At 37.0% G+C, this 19,195-nt stretch overlaps 1 protein-coding gene across 3 annotated transcripts in view; it reads left to right on the top strand.

Moving 5' to 3' along the window:
* ALS2 (alsin Rho guanine nucleotide exchange factor ALS2) overlaps positions 1-18,767 on the top strand; it is a 73,983-nt gene extending 55,216 nt beyond the window's left edge. Inside the window, exons 21-33 of one of the 3 annotated variants that reach the window (XM_049887857.1) lie at positions 451-562; positions 779-856; positions 3,820-3,953; positions 4,864-5,031; positions 9,090-9,207; positions 10,079-10,236; positions 11,976-12,098; positions 12,629-12,805; positions 13,761-13,806; positions 14,017-14,078; positions 14,635-14,784; positions 15,565-15,661; positions 15,956-18,767. In XM_049887857.1, the coding sequence (XP_049743814.1) occupies positions 451-562; positions 779-856; positions 3,820-3,953; positions 4,864-5,031; positions 9,090-9,207; positions 10,079-10,236; positions 11,976-12,098; positions 12,629-12,805; positions 13,761-13,806; positions 14,017-14,078; positions 14,635-14,784; positions 15,565-15,661; positions 15,956-15,994 (1,462 nt within the window). In that variant the 3' untranslated portion in view covers positions 15,995-18,767. The remainder of the gene's footprint in view (positions 1-450; positions 563-778; positions 857-3,819; positions 3,954-4,863; positions 5,032-9,089; positions 9,208-10,078; positions 10,237-11,975; positions 12,099-12,628; positions 12,806-13,760; positions 13,807-14,016; positions 14,079-14,634; positions 14,785-15,564; positions 15,662-15,955) is intronic. The other 2 variants (XM_049887856.1, XM_049887855.1) reach the window with 2 other exon arrangements.
* Positions 18,768-19,195: the final 428 nt, after the last annotated feature.

The raw sequence follows: 19,195 nt of genomic DNA, 5'->3' as shown, positions 1-19,195 counted from the left end.
ATCACTAAGCTTTATGATTATTTAACAAGCATTTTGTCTTTGCAATGGAGTTTTCTCTGCCTTTGAGTAAGCTAAAATTGAGCCTTGTTTATGGTAAACCCCATTTCTCTTTTTTAAGTTAGTAAACTTTTGAACAAGAGAAAATTGTGCATAGATTTGATTCTGCCTATTACATTTTGAATGGAATTATTTAGAGTTGAATTCTTGGCATCTTGCTGCTTTTCAATTATATATTTAAAGTTATCTAAGAAGTCCATGGAGTATATACTAGAGAACATTACTCTGAGTAAGTCTTTCACTGTTACTTTGTCCCATGTTTGAGGACATAGAGTTAACAGACATCAACCTAGTGGGGATGGTTGAGTTCTGTTGTGTGATAGTTTCTCCCTGACTTTATCCTTGCCATCGTTGATTTTTTTTTTCTTTCATTTTTTAAAAATTTCCATGCAGGGGGGAGAAGTATATGGGCATGTGGCAAGATGATGTATGTCAAGGGAATGGTGTGGTAGTTACTCAGTTTGGATTATACTATGAAGGCAACTTTAACCTTAATAAAATGATGGTAAGTGGAATGTTTTCATATAGTTACTACTGACTTTTTAAAAAGCATCCTATGTCTTTTTTTTTAATTATCTTTTTTATTAATGTTCTAAAACCTCTTAGTACTATTTTTCTTGTCTTTTAACATTACTAAAGGCTTTGGGGATATGGCTGCATGTACTCAAAAGTTATTCTGCATTTTATGTGTTATGATTTTTGTTTTGTTTCTTCACAATAGGGGAATGGAGTTTTACTTTCTGAAGATGATACTATCTATGAGGGAGAATTTTCAGATGACTGGACTCTTAGTGGAAAGGTTGGAAACTTTCTTCTTTCTCTCTACTATAATATTTAAAATTTTTTTCCTAGACTTTTTTAAAAAGCTGGTTTATATGCCATAAGACTTAACTTGTTTTAAGTATACAATTCAGTGATACACAAAAGCTACCTCAAAATGAATCATAGACCTAAATATAAGAGCTAAAACTCTAAAACTTTTAGAAGAAAAATCTTAATGACCTTGAGTTAGTTAGATTTCTTAGATATGACATCAAACATATGATTCACAAAAAAAGGTTGATGAGTTAGACCTAGGGCTTCGAACTGGTTCAAAGTGGTTCAGTAATTGCCATCATAAACAAGGGCCGCATATGCATTGCATAGCAACCAGATCTGTTACCTGTCAGATTTTGACCCAAGTGGGAGACATGGCTGCTGTGCTCTGCTCCAATGTGGCGGCTGGTTGTGCTGCCTTGAATGTGTGTCGCTGTCCACAGTCCTGCCCAAAATCCATTCTCCCATATCAGGCTTCCGAAACTTTCAGGAGGAAGGACTATGGCAGGACTTTTGGAGAGCGATGTTATTATATTATCACATATGTTGTATTAGAGTCTGTAATGCAATGTAATATAATGTCTAGAATATATAAGAATCTAAATTTATCTTTTAGTCTGTGGATACCCAGTTGTCCCAGCACCATTTGTTGAAAATTCTATCCTTTTCTCATTAAATTTTCTTGGCACCTGATTATGAAATTAATTGGCCATAAAATGTGCTTATTCTGGGTTCTATTTATATCTCTTCTTATGCCAATACCACTTTATCTTGATTACACTATAGATTTCAAGTAAGTGGTGAAACCAGGAAGTGTAAGCACTCCACCTTTCTTCTTTTTTCAAAATCATTTGACTCTTCTGGATTCTTTGCCTTTCTGTATATGTTTTAGGATTAGCTTACGAAATTTTGCAAAAAAAAAAAACAGCAACAGCAGAAAGGAAGAAAGCCTGCTGGGATTTTGATGGCAATTGCATTAAATCTCTAGATGAATTTGGGGAGAATTGACATCTTTATAAAATTGAATCTCCCAATTCATGAACATGAATGTCTCTCCACTTAATTAGAATATTTATTTTTCTCAGCAGTATTTTGTAGTTTTCAGTGTATAAGTCTGACATGTCTTTGGTTAAATTTATTCCTAAATATTCTTTGTTCTTGATGCTATTATGAATAGAATTTTTTTTATTTCATTTTCAAGCTGTCAGTTGTTAGTATATCAAAATACAATTGATTTTTTTATTCTGTCCTTTTATCCTGAAACCTTGCTGAACTTATTAGTTGTTGTAGTTTGTGTGTGTGTGTAGATTTCTTAGGATTTTCTTCATATAATATGTTGTCTGCAAATAAAGACAGTTTTACTTCTTTGTAATCTGGAAGGTTTTTATTTCTTTTTCTTGCCTGGTTGCAATGACTAGAATATCTAGTAGAATGTTAATAGCAGTGGTAAAAGTCAATATCATTGCCATGTTCCCAGTCTTAGGGGGAAAGCATTCAGTCTTACACCATTAAATATGTTAGCATAAAGTTTTTCATAGATTTACCAGATTGAGGAAGTTCCTTTCTATTCTTAATTTTTTCAGAGTTTTTATCATGAATGAATATTGGATTTTGTCAAAGCTTTTTTTCCCTGCCTCTATTAAGGTGATCATGTGGTTTTTATCCTTTATTTTGTTAATACGTATTTGGCAACCAACCTTGCTTTCCTGAAATACATCACACTTAGTCATAATGTAATCCATTTTATGTGCTGCTGGATTTAATGTTAATATTTTATTGAGGTTTTTTTCATCTATATTTATGAGAGATATCAGTCTGTAGTTTTCTTTTCGTGCTATGTCTTTGTCTGCCTTTGGAATCAAGTAATACTAGCCTCATAAAATGTATTGAGAAATATTTCCTCCTCTATTTTCTGAAAGAGCTTTTGAAGCCTTGATATTTTTAAATGTTGGGAGAATTTACCAGCGAAGCCAGTGGACCTGGACATTTCTTTGTGAGAAGATTTTAACTTTCTAATTCAGTTTCTTTACTTGTTATAAGCCTATCTAGATTTTCAATTTCTTCTTGGGGCAGTTTTAGTAATTTGTGTCTTTCTAGGAATTTTTCTATTTCATCTAATTTATCTAATTCTTTGGCATAGAATTGATCTCCTAGTATTCCCTTATAACCTTTTTAATTTCTGTAAGGTTGGTAATAATATCCCCTGTTTCATTCTTGATTTTGGTAGCTTGTACTTTCTCTCTCTCTCTCTCTCTTTTTCAGATCAGTTTAGCTAAATGTTTGTCAATTTTGTTGATCTTTACAAAAAACTCTTTGGCTTCATTGATTTTTGTCTCTTTCTCCTGTTTTCTATCTTACTGATTTCTGCTTTAATATTTATTATTTCCTACCTCATTCTTCATTTGGGTTTAATTTACTCCTCTTTTTCTGGTTTTGTAAGGTGAAGGCTAAGATTATTGACTTGAGATCTTTATTCTTTTTTCATATATGTATTTATAGCTGTAAAATTTCCCCTAAACACTGCTTTAGCAGCATCTTGTAAAATCTGATGTTATGTGTTTGGTTTCATTCAGCTCAAAATATTTTCCAGTTTTTCTTATGATTTACTCTTTGACCAATGAGTTATTTTCACATATACTTTTGCACGTGCGTGTAAACACCATTTACTTTTTTTTTTTTTAAAGAGTGTGGACTATTAAAGAGTAAGTTAAAACGGACAACATTAGCCATTGAGTGTTTATTTTTTCTTCATTTTTATATTTTCTTGCCTGGTTGCAGTAACTAAGCTCTCCAGTACAATTTTGAATAGAGGTAGTAAGAGTGGACATCCTTGTCTTGTTTCCACTCTTGGGGGAAAGCATTCAGTCTTTCACCATAATTACGGTGGTAGCTGTAGTATTGAAAATCTTTCCTCTAATTTCATATTTTTCCTCTAACTTCACCTAGGGAACACTGACTATGCCAAATGGAGATTACATTGAAGGTTTTTTTAGTGGAGAATGGGGATCTGGGATAAAAATCACTGGAACCTACTTCAAACCTAGTCTGTATGAAAGTGACAAAGACAGACCCAAAGTTTTGTGAGTAACTAGTGTTAATTCTGGATTAATTATTGAGTATTTTTAGTTGTCTTGCTTTTATCAAAGTTGGTTAATATCTTAAATGCAGAATCAAGTTTTTAAAGTCTTTTTTTTTTTTTTTTTTTAAACAAAGTGTAACCTCCTTGATTGGTCAGCTGACACCACTGTAGTTAAATCTACAGTCCCGGCTTAGAGTCTAAGTCTTAGAGCTTAGATGTTTAAAATAAAAGGACCATGTGTAGGAGTGATCCTGTTGTTAATGGTGCAGGTGATTGACAGAGAGCATTCTTAAATGGAACCCCCTGTGCAAACTTGATGTTGAAGAGTAAAGATTAAGTCCGTATATGCCAAGTGGAGTAGTGTGATCTGCATATATGGGGAAAAAAGACAAAATCTAAGTATTTTATTTTCTTCCTCATGTTTTTCATGTATGTCATTTCCCTTGATTCATTCCAGCTTTGTTTTTGTATTTTGATAGCATCTCAGATTCTTTGTTCTGATGTGAGCTTGATATATTTTCTGTACAATGTTTATTCTTAGAGTATTTTTAGAACTCATTATGTAGTACATTTCACAGTTCTCATTGTGAGTGTGCGAAGCACAGAAAGTCCTTGTTTTAACAGGAATCAATTCTACAAAATCAATTCTGTGAAACTGTAGAAAGCAGGGTTGATTCTAATGTGCTTTTGTACTTAACAATCTATACACTTTTGTATCTAATAAACATTAAAAGTAGCTAAAAACCATCCCTTTAGAACTTTCATTCAGTGTTTTAACAGTGGAACCACCATCAACCTAGGCGGTTTTTGTCACAGAAGCATTCTCAGTTGTACATGAGAAAATTTCTACTTTTCGGGTCCATTTTTGCACAGAAGAAGTGATTAATAAAAGGTTGACATGTCTTTATTAGCAGGAAACTTGGAAACCTGGCAGTGTCAGCTGATGAGAAGTGGAAAGCAGTGTTTGATGAATGTTGGCGCCAGCTGGGCTGTGAGAGCCCGGGCCAAGGGGAAGTTTGGAAAGCATGGGACAATATTGCTGTGGCCCTGACCACCAGTCGGCGCCAACACAGAGACAGGTGAGTAAATGCCTACCCAGCATGTGGAAGAGTGTGTTAGGAAGATGAAACTTAAACCAGTAAATAGTTCAGACCTCCTCCACATTTAATTAAAAACATAATTTAAAATTTGATGTACTTCTGCTCCCAAGTAAGACATAGTAAAGTGTCTTATGAGGCCTTCTAGTGAATCACTGAACATATGGATGGTCATGGGAACCTGTGAAACAGCTGGTATTTTTGTTTCAACTGAACTCAGCTGTAAAACTTGGACAGAATGTACAAGCAGCTTCATCTTCTCCTGAACTCAACTCAACATGAAAAGAATGCATACATAGCTATTTGAGAACTCTGAAGTAAATATCTGCAGGTGAATTGGGGAAGAATACCAGAACTCAAAGTACCACTGAACCAGTGGTGAGTTTACTGGGGTTTTTTTCCCTCCAACATCCCTTGGCCTGAACTCAGTACAACCTGAAAACTGGAAGTAAGCATTGCGGTGCAGGCAGACAGAGAGCCAAGGATAAAACCCCTGGTTCTAGCTCAAAGAGCAGGAGAAGGAACTCCTAAAGCACAGGTATGGTGGAGGATATACCCCAGGTTTTCTTTCTCTCCTTTTTTTCCATGGGCAGTTCCCTATGTCAGGGGTGCCAACAACAATGGCTAGAGCAGCCAAAACTTATGGAGTAGACCCTTCCGCCCTTTGGTAGATCCTTAGGTCCAAGATGGCAAAGCCAAATCCCATTGCTTTTTTGGCCTCTCTATCCTCCCATACCCTGGTGGCGTAGTGGTTAAGTGCTACAGCTGCTAACCAAAGGGTTGGCAGTTCAAATCCGCCAGGCGCTCCTTGGAAACTCTATGGGGCAGTTCTACTCTGTCTTACAGGGTCGCTATGAGTCGGGATTGACTCGACGGCACTGGGTTTGGTTTTTTTGGTTTTATCCTCCCACCAGAGCCCTGGTGGTGCAGTGGTTAAGAGCTTGACTGCTAACCAAAAGGTTGGCAGTTTGAATCCACCAGGTGCTCCTTGGAAACCCTGTGGGGCAGTTCTACTCTTGTCTCATAAGGTCGCTATGAGTCGGAATTGACATGATGGCAACAGGTTTAGTTTTTTTTTTTTTAATCCTCCCACCTCTTGGCCCCAGATGTGGTACAGCCTTAGAAGCGGGCAGTTTCTGGCTAGAGAACCTAAAAGAGGAGCTGAGGGAACCAAAAAGTTCTGTGAAGACAGTAGAGAGGGCAGAACTCAGGAAAGCAACCCTATAAAGTTGTTTATGAACTCCTGGGCTCACCCCTGACCTGCAGATGAGTGGATGTTTTTTAGCATACCAAAGACTTGGAGAATGAGCTAATGGGTAGACCTCTGCCCTGCTTCCGGCCTAACCACTGAGTGGCACACTCATGGGACAGACACAGATAGCACTGCAGCCTTTGAAAAGTGAACTGATTTTGGAAGCACATCCCACAGAAGGCTGAAACAAAAATATCAACTGTTATATGAGTTTCCAAGACCACCCACACATTCAGTGAGTCACTAGAAGGACTCATAAGGCTTACCATGAAGTCATACTCACAGGTAAGATTCATATCAAATCATCAGAGAAGAAGACACAAGTGGACTGTACAAGAATCCATGTGTAGTCTTCCTGTGTTCACTCCCTCCTCTGAGGGGTCATACAGAACACACTGTCTCCCCAGCAGTGAAATACAGCCACACATGTGCATTGTTTCTGCCCAGGCAAGGCCATTAGACAATGCCCAAATTTTTATTGGGGGCTGGTTATGTAGGCACCCTGTACCTAGCAACTCTCAGAATTCCAGAGTCCCAGAAGAAAAAAAAATTTCATTATAAAACACATGCTTATATAGTCTTTTTTTTAAAAAAAAAAGACTATATAACACAGCAAAACACCCTTATCAGTTAGGGAACATTTCAAATCAGTGTAGGGAACTTTTTAGAAGTTTAGTTCCCAGACACTAGCCAGGGTCCAACCTTGCTAGTAGGTCCTTCAAAGGTAGCAGTCTCAAGCCTGTTATTTTTTGCATGTCAACATTCTCCATAGGATGTAAAGAAGATCCATAATCCCATAATACTCAAAATGTCTGGGATAGAAACCAAAATTCTCAGCAATCAAAGAACCACAAAAAACTTGGGGAAAGACAATCAGCAGACATCAACAATGAGATGACAGATGTTGGAATTATCTGAGAAGAACGTTAAAGTGGCTATCATAAAAACAAACTGAGCAGTGAAAAACACTCTTGAAACAAATATTAAAATAGAAAGCATCATCAAAGAAACAGATATAAAGAACTAAGTCAGAATTTTAGAACTGAAAAATATAGTAACCAAACTAAAGAGCTCACTGGATGGACTCATATCAGAATAAAAATGACAGTAGAAGAGCCAATGATGTGAAAATAGATCAACAGAAATGATCCAATCTGAACAATAGAACAATGAATGGAAAAAATATGAATAAGAGCCTAGGGACACGTGGGTCAACAACAGAAGGTCTGACATTTGTGCCATTAGCGTTCTAGAGGTAGAGGAGAAAGAACACAGAGCTGAAAAAATATTTGAAGAAATAATGGCTCTAAAGTTTGGTGAAAGACATGCACCTACAGATTCAAGAGGTTGAGCAAACTATATCCAGGATAAACTCCCAAAAATCCATGCCCAGACACATCATATTCAAATTCAAACAAACAAAAAAAAACTTGAAAACAGCTAGAGAAAAACGATGCGTTACTTAGAAACAGTGATTCAGGTGGCTGCAGATTTCTCTTCAGAAACCATGGAGGCCAGAAATCTTTGAAGTACTGAAAGGAGTTACTGATGTACTTTTTTCCTTTCTTTTTCTCCTCTTCCTTATTTACTCCTTTGCTTTCCTTTTCTCCTGCTTATCTTTATCTACTTTTCTTCATATTTCTTTGTTCTTTAACTTGGCCACCAACTCCCGCAAGCATTGTTTGTCATTTGGACTAAAGAACTTACTAATTTCTGCAAGTTAGTAATTAACCACAACTTTGAGTGTAATTCCAGGTAATGCTTTGTTTGAGTTGTCTTTATTTTTAAAATGTCAAAGAGCTCACCTTTGACTGAGTGTGTAACTACATACACTTGAGTTTTAAAATCCATTTTGTGGTGATTTTCATCTACACGTCAGGTGTTTCCTTATTTTTTTTCTTGGTGTGTATATTGTTTTGTTTTTTTAGAAATCAAGTGTAGAAAGAAGTATTTTTCCCTGTATTTGGGATAAATGGGAATTGCTTATAGTATTTTATTCATGACGTACATGATTGGAAACTCCCATAATTGACTAAAGCCGCAGGCTGGCCCGTGTGTGTGAAGTGGATCATCAGCCTCCGCTGACACAGTCCTTCAGTGTAGACATTGAGACCTTAGTCTTCCGGTTCACTTTGGTTAGCTGCTGAGTGTTTCTGAGGAGTGAAAGTAAATGAACTTGTATATAAAACCATGTTGCTACCACAAAGATATAATTTGTTTCTCTAGGAAAATATAATGATTGTGCATTATTTCTAATTATTTGTTGTAGTCTAATGATAGGGTGCTATTACCAAAAATGTCTAATATGTGTTTTGTCTTAGCCTCTTCATCCAAAGCATCCCTTCATTTATTATGTGTGTGCCTTGCCGCCTGTTGGAGTGTCCTAGTTTCTGTCCTTGCCTCAGGAGCTCATTTTTGTTTCTTCCTGTGCCCTTTGATTTATTTTATCTTCCTGTTTTCTAAGCCCCCCATTCAGTCTTTTTTCTCTCTTCACTAAATGTCTATTATCAGATTTCTCTATAGTATTTCCCAACATTCCCAAGATTTTGAAGCAAAATCTTCATTAATTTATTGTAAAGTAACATTAAATACTGTTTTAGGTGGATGTTACATAAATCAGGTACCTAATAGCAGGTTATTTACCATTTATGAGCTCATTTGGGCTGAACACTGTGTTAGATGCTTCATTTCCTTCTTAGTTTGTAACTATGTTTCATATACACATTTACAATTGTCTTGTTTCTTTATGTGAAATATACATAATAGGCATTTCTTTCCCTTTTTATAGCCCAGAGATATTAAGTCGTTCCCAGACTCAGACACTAGAGAGTTTGGAATTCATTCCACACCATGTTGGTGCCTTCTCTGTGGAGAAATATGATGACATCAAGAAATATTTAATAAAGGTAAACTAGAGTCAGAATTGCATTGGAACTTGTGAATTAATGATGTAACTACCACAGTATATCGTGCAAATTCATTCACAGCTGAATGTTACCTTAGGAGCCCTGGTGGCGCGGTGGTTAAGTACCTGGCTGTTCAAACCACCAGCCACTCCACGGGAGAAAGACATGGCAGTCTGCTTCCGGAAAAATATACAACCACCCTAATCTTTTTGCTTTTTAAGTATTTCTTTTGTTAATTCTCTGACTCCTGAGAGCACATTTCCACATGAAGAGTGTCTCATTATGATGATAGAGCTTTTAAGTTTTGTAAGGGTTCAAGAAGGTTCCTGAGAACCAAGGTCAGAGTTTGAAGTGGCCTTTTGTTAGTACCATTAGCAAACCTCAGATTGTATAGATAAAGCATACTGCCCTTGCCCCCTGGACACACTTTCTGTGCTTCCTTCTCCAGCTCTGTAAAATCAGCTTCCATTCAAAGTGTGACCTACTTTAATATGAGGGTTCAGGAAGGGGTCTTAGGAGGAATCAAGGGAGCTGAAGTGTGTTTCAGAGCATCATCAGTAATCAATATTCAGCTTGTTTTAATGGTGTTCTGTATCGATACGGCACTTCCAAAGCTATGTTCCCACAATGTTAAAAGGGTTCTTTGACTGCGAGAAAGAACTCCTGCTCTGTATAATTTGGGTAGATTCAATACTTTTAGGGAAAAGCTATAAATATTTGAATTTTCCCAGGTCAAAAGTTGGCTCCTGACAGCCTGTAATACATCTGAGAACATTTCAAAGTTACTCATTTATAAAATGATGATTGATTAATTGATTGTTTCTGCTATCAGTGTGCATTGACTGACTTCATTGATTCTCTTTCTGCTTAGGCTTGTGACACTCCTCTGCACCCCCTGGGTAGGCTTGTGGAGACCCTGGTTGCAGTGTATAGAATGACATATGTGGGTGTAGGAGCCAACCGCCGGTTATTACAGGAGGCTGTGAAGGAGATTAAGTCCTATCTTAAGCGAATTTTCCAGCTGGTGAGGTGAGAGACTGTTTAATTGAAGCCTTCAAGCTACATGGAATGCTGGTTTATACTAATGCTTGGATGTCTTCACCCTGAATCTAGAGTTTACAATTTTGTGAGCAATCATGAACTTTCCCCTTTATCACAGGAATTACTCAAGAAACTGGTTTCATCCCACAGGTCCTTAAATAGATTAATGAAAACATGTTTTTACTTTATGTTTATTCTATAAACAAACAAACAATGACTATTAACCATTGCTGCTTATTTCATTTATGTCTTATTCATTAAAGGTAACAGAAAGCTAAAATATAAGCCTCTTTTTTTAAAATTCTAACTTTGGTATGAAATATAGTAGTTTTTAATTTGGATTTAATCTCTAAAGAAAATCATGTCTCTAAAACCTAATTACAGAGTAGATAAAGTCTAATATAAAGTTTTGTCCATGAGTATTTATGTTCTGTCCCTTGACACCAACATCATTCATTGATTTATTCAGAAAATATTTATTGACTGTCTCCTATGGATTAGCTACTGTTCTGGGTCCTGGAGGGATATTATCAGTGAACAAAGAAAAAAAAATCTGTGCCCTCATGGAGCTTACGTTCTCGTGGGGGGAGACGGATAATAAAGAAGTAAAATATGGTGTGTCAGATGCTGATAAGTGTAAAGAAGAAAAACGGAATGAGGCTGCTATTTTAAATAGAGGTTGAGGGAGGCCTGACTCATAAGGTTGTAGCTGAGCAGAGACTTTGAAGGAGATGAGAAAACAAGAGAGTAAGCACCTTTGGGAAGAGATTTCCAGGCATCAAGCAATTTTGGAGCCTGTGAGATTCAAACGTAAGATCTTTTATTGGATTTGAGCCAGCAAGTAAACACTGTATTGAGATAATTATACAAAAATTTGTACCATTTTCCCAGAAAACTTCCTTATATTTTTAGCCTCAAAACTGATGAATGCATTTGGAAATTTTTCAAGTTTTGAAGGGGCAGTGTGAAGTACTAAAAAGATTACTGGGCTGGAAGTATTTCAGCTCTGACATTAGTGAGATGTATATAATGAAGAGAATTTCCTTTTAGTTTTCCCAGCTATAAAATTAGGACCAGAGTAGGGATAGGGTATAAATATACTAAAATAGAGAAGATTTTAAACTGCCCTTAAAGATCATGGTTTAAGTCTGAAAAAATAAAGAGGACAATAAGCTTATTTATGGTAGAGCTAACACTTACCTATGAAAGTTCAGAGATAAAAATTTAGGGCAAAACTCAAAGCCTAGCATTTGAAGGATGAATTTGCAGCAACTTAAAAAAATTTTTTTTAACTTTATGTTAATTGAGTCTTCAATAATTTAACTGTTTTTTCTTAATGGTGGACATTCAAGTAGTTTCCATTGATACTTGCTTACTTGCTAGTCTCTCTTTGGAGAGTTAATACAGATTAACCTCAGATGAGATTTGTCATTAGGAAAACATACCATACAGGTCAAAATTCTTCATTCCTTAGTAACTAGACAAACAAACAAAAAAATCAACAGCAAATGAAGATTTTTTTTAGTGGTATTATTCATTAGCTACACTTTTAACTGATGTTTCCCACAGGATAAACTTAAGAATTTAAGGGAACTAAAATACTTGGTTGATATGAAATAAGGTTTCATAGGTCCTTAAATAGATTAAATAATAGAAATGTGATTTTATTCTCTTTAGCCACCTTTGAGCTATAATTGTATAATTGCATTTTTTTTATTGTTCCTTAGGTTTTTATTTCCTGAGCTTCCTGAAGAGGGCAGCACAATTCCTCTCTCTGCTCCTTTGCCAACTGAAAGGAAATCCTTTTGCACTGGGAAGTCAGACTCCAGATCGGAATCACCAGAGCCAGGGTAAATGGAGCTGGAAGGGGATAATGGAGAAAGAGGTTAGGGACCAGGAGTCTCAAGGAAAAGTTGTTTTCTCTAGATCTCAGTTTCCTCGTTTCTAAAATGTTGTGGCTGGTTTAGATGATCTACCCAGAAATCTATGAGGCACCTTTTCTAACTCAAGTACTATTAACCATACCCTAGGAAAGCGTAGCCACAAATGACCAGGCGTAAAGGCTGCTGAAAAAGTAACACCATGCTGACCTATAGTAACCACAGAAAAATAAGCCTCAGAATGGAAAATAGGCTTTCACTTAGATTTTGAATTAATGAAAAGAATTCATACTTGGTCCAAGACAAAACTCTGGGGTCCTAGGTGAGCCCCTCATGTCTACTCCGTATGTATCAGAGTAGAGTAATGCTATATGCTATAGCTGCTTCTTTACTCAAAATTCACGTCTTTACTTTCAGCTTTCACCACCTAAAGCTCTGCCTTCGATTCTGTATTGAATTTTAACACCAATACTCCTCTCCCCCACTTCAATGTTTTGTAGTTATGTGGTAACAAGCTCTGGATTACTGCTTCCTGTGCTACTACCTCGACTCTACCCACCACTGTTCATGCTTTACGCCTTGGATAATGATCGTGAGGAAGACATTTACTGGGAATGCGTTCTGCGACTCAATAAGCAGCCAGATATTGCTCTTCTGGGCTTTCTTGGGGTGCAGAGGTAAATATAGTAGTTAATCAAGCAAAATCAAATGGCTTTAATGTAAAATGCAAACACCATAATCAGGAATTTGGTACTTTGATTTCTGATTGCATACATGACCTGTAGTTTCTTTATTTGCCTGTCAGCCTTATTAAACAAAATAGTGATGCTTAAAAATTATTTCTGAAAATTTGTGGAGATGCGTATACAACCTGCTTATTTGGAAAATGTTTCTAATCTTATGTTTGTATAAAATATCAGGTAGGATAACATATATATATTTACATACAAGTTATCCTGCCTGATATTTTATAGTCCTTTTAAATAAACCAAAATACATGTTTTCTATTCACATTCCTCAGAAAAAGTTAATTGTTTTCAGTCTTTGGCATTTTCCCTTTCCTTCTCTTTCTTCTCTCACCAGCTGTAATTTCTTATTTAAAAGTTTTAGAAATGCTCTTTTATGTGTATAGTGTTGTTTCTTGTTACTCCATGGGAGTACTAAATGAGTAAGTTTCTTTCTAGAGCTATCAAAAGCTGATTTCTGCCCAATCATTATATATTTGTGTTATAAAAAAAAAAGTGGATAAACCTAAACTGGAAAGTAGCTTTTTCTATAGAATGATTTAATAGTAAAAATGAGATAAAGCCGAGTGAAGGAAAGATGCTGGCCAATATTTGGGAATATTTGTAGGGTTATTGGAGTATAGAATGACAAATCCCTTAGAAATATGATAAAAGCTCTTAAAGCACGTCTAGAATATTCATTAAAATATAACCAATCTGTGGAATAGTTATTTTTAATAGGCATAGGGAAGCCAGTATGGCTGTCAACTGCTTTTATAGGGATTTATCTGTGGCATAGTTATTTTTAATGGATGTAGAGAAGCCAATGTAGCTGTCATCTGTTTTTATAGGGCTTTATCTACCATAAGTAACAACTTGTATTAACAATTTATGGATTCCATTATAGGAAATTTTGGCCAGTGACATTGTCAACCCTTGGAGAGAGTAAGAAGGTATAGTAGATTTTCATTTTCTTAGCAAATAAGATTGTCTTTGGTGCGGGGGATTCAAGATAGCAAGAAATCTTCATTCCTTTTGGTAAGACAGTACCCAACCATGTGTTAGCACCAGTTATTCACCAAAGACCTGCACCCTGCCATCAGAATCATGTATTTTATTGTTTTTGCAGAAAACAGCTTTCCTTTTTGACCTTCTTTTTGCAGGTTTTGCCAACCACAAAAGATGCTTGTTTTGCCTCAGCAATAGAATGTCTACAGCAGATCAGGTAATCTCGTATTTGTTGAAAAATTACATAAATCAAAATAGTGGTTAGTCTGTTGAGATATTTCTGAGATCTAACTTTACCTAAATTCTAAGAGCCTCCTTCCTCCCCCAGGTGGTGTCCAGCTCAATCTGGAGATCAGAAACACTCTTTTGAGACATTTATTTGGATTATCTTTTATTCTACAAGGTCTTGGCATGTTCAGGAGAGGCGGAGCCCCTTCCCAGAAATTTATCTGCATATTCACATCTTTAGCCAAATAAAAATTAACCAAGCTTCTCATTCAGTGAGCATGCATTAGGGAAAAAAGATGCCACATGGGGAAGAGGAGATGACATATGACTTAGGGAATTCTTCCCTGTGGACTGTAGATAGTGGAGGCTTCTTTTCTCAAAGAACCACAGGATTACAGAGGTCATTCCTACCCGTGACTCATTATGCTGGATGTGTTCAGCTTAAGGCATATGAGCCCCAGAAGGGAACATTGTCAAAAAATAAAATATCAAATGGCTCTATGAAGACAACTATAACATACCTTTTTATTGTTCTCCTACAACAGCACAACATTCACCCCATCTGATAAACTTAAGGTCATCCAGCAGACTTTTGAAGAGATCTCTCAGAGCGTCCTGGCAACACTCCAGGAAGACTTCTTGTGGTCCATGGATGACTTGTTTCCTGTTTTCCTATATGTGGTGCTACGGGCCAGGTGACCAGTCTTTCTGACTTTAATATTGGTGACTCATTATTACTTTTTTATTCTAAATATTTTACTGTGTTTAAGGTGAGAGTTTACATAGCAAATTGGGTTCCAGTCTAACAATTTCTACACAAATCATTCAGTGATATTAGTAACATTTTTCACAATGTGTCATTATTCTCATTTATCCTGTTCTGATTGTACTATTTCTAGTACTCACGTTTCCCTGCCTTTAGAGTAATTTTTGCTTTGGAGTAATTTTTGACCTCTTGGTCTTCTATAGTCGATTTTTTTTTTTAAGAAGCTCATGACTCACGGTTGATATTCTTTATTTTACTGTTACTTAGCTAACAGATGACCTCAATGGATAATTTTAAGGTTTAAAGCGTGTCTCAGGGGGTCCTCTAGTCTCAACTGGCCCAGTAAGTCTGCAGTTTTTAAGAATTTGAGTTCTGTTCCACATTTTTGTCCCGTTTTATAAGGATTCATCCACTGTGGCCCTGATCAGAACGGTCAGTAGTGGTAGCTTGGCATCATCTAGTTCTTTTGGTCTCAGGGTAGATGAAGCTGTGGAGTGACTCATTATTTTAACACATCCTACCACTTGCTTTTTCTGAACTGATGGCAGAAATATGCTCCCACACTAGGAAAATATCCACTTCTATTGACCCATTCCACTACGATGTTAACTTTTTATTGAGATGGTCTTCTTTTTCCCTCAAGTAGATTTCAGAAGGGAGTTGGGCATGTAAGTGGAAGTAACTCAACATCTTTTTCTCTTTGGGGCAGGATTAGGAATCTAGGCTCTGAAGTGCACCTCATTGAGGATCTAATGGACCCATATCTTCAGCATGGGGAACAAGGTATAATGTTCACCACCTTAAAGGTGAGTATAGGTATTTATTTAATAATCTTGTATCTTAAAATCTGACCTTCACTTGCCGTATTATAAATCTGTCTTTAACTACTTCTTTATATAAAAGCTGAATGGAAACATCAAATGCCTAAAACATCAAACGCAGATAAGGGGATTGGCAGGAAACAGGGAACATGATAGCACATGAATTTGATGGGCTATCAGTATTAATAAAGTGTTTTCTTTCTTTAGTTCCATGTGCATTGCTATGTTTTTGTAATTTCTTTAAAAGTAAATTTGAAAGCGTCTTGAACTCTTTTTCAGGCATGTTACTACCAGATCCAGCGTGAAAAGCTTAACTAGACTGTGTAACAGCTTAAAAACTGGATTACCTACCACAGAGTGGTACAACACCATCTGGAGTCTTCACGTAGTTGCAAAAGGAACAGCCCTGAAATTAGGAAGGACATTGTGTTCTTTTGGTTGCTACTTCTGAGCCTTACTAATGACCAGAGCCCTGAGCCCAGAAACAAAAAGACTGTATAGTTTAAAGGGAGGTTTAAAAAGAAGGTAGAAATCAAATTAGATCAGGTCTTGGCCTGTGTTAAATTCCAAAAGTATCATCCATCTACTATTTGAAAAAAAGAGGATACTTCTTTCTAAAGTAAAAGGTATGTCAGCTACACGAAGTTGTAAGAAAAGGTTTCAGTATAGCTTCTTACATTAAAGAAGTTAATGAATATTTTTGAGTTTCTGTTTTGCCTGAATCCATCTGCAATTACTCCGAATCCCTTTGCAAGGGGCAGATTGAACTTGAACCTACAGTAGCCACACTATGCCTTCCAAAATTCTTTGCAGTCATGTGTGCATCGTGCTTCTTTGCTGAAGGAGGGGAAAGAGAAACTTTTAAACTGCAGTTTTAACTTTTTCTAAGCTTTCCCACCAAGGTATTCATGATGGGACAGGTTCTATGTTGTGACTACCACACCCCACCCCAAATCATGGAATGCATCCAAATAGGAGCCTTCTGCCTCCTGATTAGAAAGAACGTAGGAATATTGTTCTTGGTTTCCTTACTATGCTACAGACAGCAAGTACACTGGAATTCAAACGCAGACCGTGACCTGCCGTGGAACTCTGTCTGTCCGTGTGTGAGTGCCACATTCCGAGGCCTGCAAATGAGAGTCCGAAGAGCTTCTGCATGCAAACTGTGCTTTGGAGCAGAACTAAAGATGAGGGATATTCAGAAGCAAAGAGCTCCAGCCATCCCCAGCCTGGTGTTGTGCTTCTTCCCTGTACCTTGCACTGAACTCACAGAAGGGAAGGCTTTTCCCCATCTCAGAATTATTGTGACACCTCAGAATTTCAGTGTTTTGCTTTGTGCTTTTTAAAACAAATGTCCCGTTGTGGTTTAAAGTTGTTGGTTTACACTGTATGAGTAACACTAGTAGCTGTTTGGAATAACATAGGTGCTCTTTCTCATCTCATCTCCTGTACATGTGGGGGCCTCCTGACTTAGGTTCAGTGACTCAGCTCATGTGAATCAATTTTGGAAAAGGATCATGGTTTCTGCTCTACTTTATAATCAAGACAAGTGTTTATTAAAATGTGTTTTGGAATGTCAGCTGTAATGTGGCAGCAATTTTCATAATAAAAGAAGTTCATCTTTCTCAGGTTGTTTTATGGTTGCAGAAGGAGTGGCACACAAGGTGGCCTAAAAAATTAAAGGAAACCCAGGCTTAGCATTTCTTTTGCCCACAGAGTAATCTCTGCCCTTTTGTCTTGGCCTCAGAGGTCCCTCTGAGGTTTTAGAGATCTCTCTCTTTAAATATAAAGTAATAATTACAGCACTTTGCTGGCAAAGAACAAATTAATTTTCTGATCCTAATAGCCCTAGGACAGGTGACTTGAAAGAAATCTATTATTTTCTTTGAGTAAAAAGCATATTTTGATAGTTACTGATTCTTTTTTTCCACCTAAACAAATTGAGGGGAGGGGAAGAGTGAGGATTTAAAATTCAGGTTAAAGATAGTAGGTTTTACCCATTGCCGCCATCCAGTCAATTCCAACTCATGGTCACCCAATAGGACAGCGTAGAATTGCCCTATAGGGTTTCCAGGGAGCAGCTAGTGGTTTCGAACTGCCAACCTCTTGGTTAGCAGCTGAGCTCTTAATCACTGCATGATCCTCTCCCAGTTGTAAATGACAGAAGTCTTCACAAGAGGCATTTTCTATCACTGCTGTTTTCTACGAGAACATGACTTCCCACCCATGGAAAGGGAACCAACAGTTTAAGATGAGTTTAGGTTAAACACTTTGCATTTCCATTGGGAGTTGCTTTGACTTTCTGAACCTGGGGAAAAGGTACACACATGCAGGCACAAATAGCAAGGCTGGTAAAAGCAAATTTACTGATTTTGAATGTTTTTGAACTCCTTTAAGAGAAAGACAGGGATAGTATGTGGAAGCAGAGAAAGAAAAACTTGAGAACCACTGAGAAATTCTCAAATGATGGTAACCAAAAAAAGAAAAGCCTGTTGCAGTTGAATCAATTCCAACTCATAGCGACCCTAAAGGACAGAGTGGAACTGCCCCATAGGGTGTCCAGGGAGCGCCTAGTGGATTTGAACTGCCAACCTTTTGGTTAGCAGCCGTAGCTCTTAACTAGTGCACCACCAGGACTCCAAAATGATGGTAGTTGGTCTCGATTCTAAGAAAAACACATGACAATTCATCCTTTCACTGGAGTCTTATACAAAACTGTCCAGTTATTTCAGATTCTTCATGTTATATATTTATACTTTTTAGATAGCATATTAAAATGATAAATTTTCAATTAATTCTCTTGAGAAGAATCCTAAATCTCCAGGCCATTGTCCACATAGAAATACTTAGCATTCACATAGCAATTTACAAAGATTTTCACATGCATGATGAATGCTCACAACAGCCTTGTAAGACAGACAGTAACCTCACATGTCTCCATCTTGCAGACAAAGAGTTGGCTGTTGCTCACTCTCAGAGCAGGGGCTCCAGCCTACTCCAGTTCCAGGACTCTTCTCTCCTATAGCTGCCAGAGATGTCACTTCATCATTGGGTTTTGCGTTGAATGTTCTTTAAAAAATGAGTTAAAAATGAAAACTTTTAATAAAATTAAGTACTTTTGATAAAATATGCTGCGCTCAATATGCTCACAGATGTTTTACTTCCCAGTGGTGTTTACATCTACAGTAGAGAGCAAAGGAAAGCTGTGTGTTTACATTGGGGTCAAAGGGCTGATGAGCCTCTCCACTATAATTGCCATTTAGTCATTACCTTTTGCCTTGCTGTCAGCAGTGCCCCTTTTCTTGTTCTTTTTGTGATACCTACTTCCAAATGTTCTTATTGACCTCTCTCTGCAATATAACATTTTCAAATAAAGAAGTAGCTCCAATCTGAGAATAACTAAATTCAGAGCAGTGGTTTGGTAGGGGACCTACGAGAAGGAACTGTTTTCAATGGCTTTTTCAATTATTGGCTGAAGAGACTCCCGTTGTTTTCTCCGCATAATGTGAAAAAATTAAT

Source organism: Elephas maximus, chromosome 6 (genome assembly GCF_024166365.1).
Source record: "Elephas maximus indicus isolate mEleMax1 chromosome 6, mEleMax1 primary haplotype, whole genome shotgun sequence".
Lineage (NCBI taxonomy): Eukaryota > Metazoa > Chordata > Mammalia > Proboscidea > Elephantidae > Elephas > Elephas maximus.
The sequence above is the reverse complement of the archived record's forward strand: the minus strand, read 5'-3'. Positions and strand labels throughout refer to the sequence as shown.